This window comes from Orycteropus afer, unplaced genomic scaffold (assembly GCF_000298275.1).
Source record: "Orycteropus afer afer isolate SDZICR_OR568_19922 unplaced genomic scaffold, OryAfe1.0 scaffold00460, whole genome shotgun sequence".
Lineage (NCBI taxonomy): Eukaryota > Metazoa > Chordata > Mammalia > Tubulidentata > Orycteropodidae > Orycteropus > Orycteropus afer.
Window position 1 is genome coordinate 897759 of NW_006922047.1, and position 964 is coordinate 898722.

The following is a 964-nucleotide window of genomic DNA, read 5'->3' on the forward strand; positions in this document are numbered from 1 at the left end:
CTGTCTTTTAATCCTCTTCCTCCTGCTCTTCTGGCCTGCTTCTTTGGGCGTCCCTGAGTTTCCCCTCCTCACCTAATCCCTTTGGCTGATTACTCACATTATAATTAAGTTCAAATGATTGAATGTATATAGTGTATACCTGGGAAGTACTAGCTACCCTTATTGTGTACCACGGCCTACAGCAGGGAGCTCTCCAAATCTGTATTGCATGAATGAATAACTTGAACCATAACACTTTCTCCTCCCAGACCATCCATTAGTCTGCCCTTCTTTACTAGCCAGGATGGGAACCCAGGTGTCCCACAGCCTCACCTGGCAAACGGACGCTGAGGTTCCCAGGGGGAAGCCAGACCCAGCTGAGGTTCTCCGGGGGATCTCCGTCTCGAGCCCAGGCCACCACGTGCTCCCAGAGCCCCCCAGCTCCCTGTCGCCAGGTCACCAGCAGTTCCTTGCTGTCAGAAGTGCTGCCGACCACCACGTCATAAGGGGCAAAGCCTGCAAAGAGAGGGTGGGGAGGAGAAGTCTTGGCTGCCCACTCAAGAAGTTCCCTCCTGCCCCTTCAAGGCACTGCAGAGAGCAAGTTCACAGCCTCTTACCTGAGCAGGCCAAAGAGAGGTTGGTGAAGGTCTCCTGGTTGGTGGCATTGATGGCAGACACCCCTGCCCACTGGGCCTGGCTGGGGATGGAGGAGCTACAGCAGGGGATCCCCTCCAGGAGCAGCTTCTGACCTTCAACCCGGAACTGGACTCTGTAGCTTATTTGTACACAGGGCCCTGGGGCCTGAGGTAGGAGGAGAAGAAGGGGTTTATCTTTATCAGGCATAGATTGTGTGCCTCGGTAAGAACTCCCAACAAACCAGGCAGCAAGGCTGTTTGGGTTTTAATTTATTAATTTTTGCTGTTGTTGAAAATATACACAGCAGAACATACACCAGTTCAAAGAGTCTACATGTACATACAGCTCA

General features: G+C 52.3%; 1 protein-coding gene across 1 annotated transcript in view; it reads right to left on the minus strand.

Moving 5' to 3' along the window:
- IL27RA (interleukin 27 receptor subunit alpha) overlaps positions 1–964 on the minus strand; it is a 22176-nt gene that overhangs the window by 9219 nt on the left and 11993 nt on the right. Inside the window, exons 7-8 of the mRNA XM_007954366.1 lie at positions 597–780; positions 313–495 (exon numbers count right to left, since the gene is read on the minus strand). Coding sequence (XP_007952557.1) covers positions 313–495; positions 597–780 — 367 coding nt within the window. The remainder of the gene's footprint in view (positions 1–312; positions 496–596; positions 781–964) is intronic.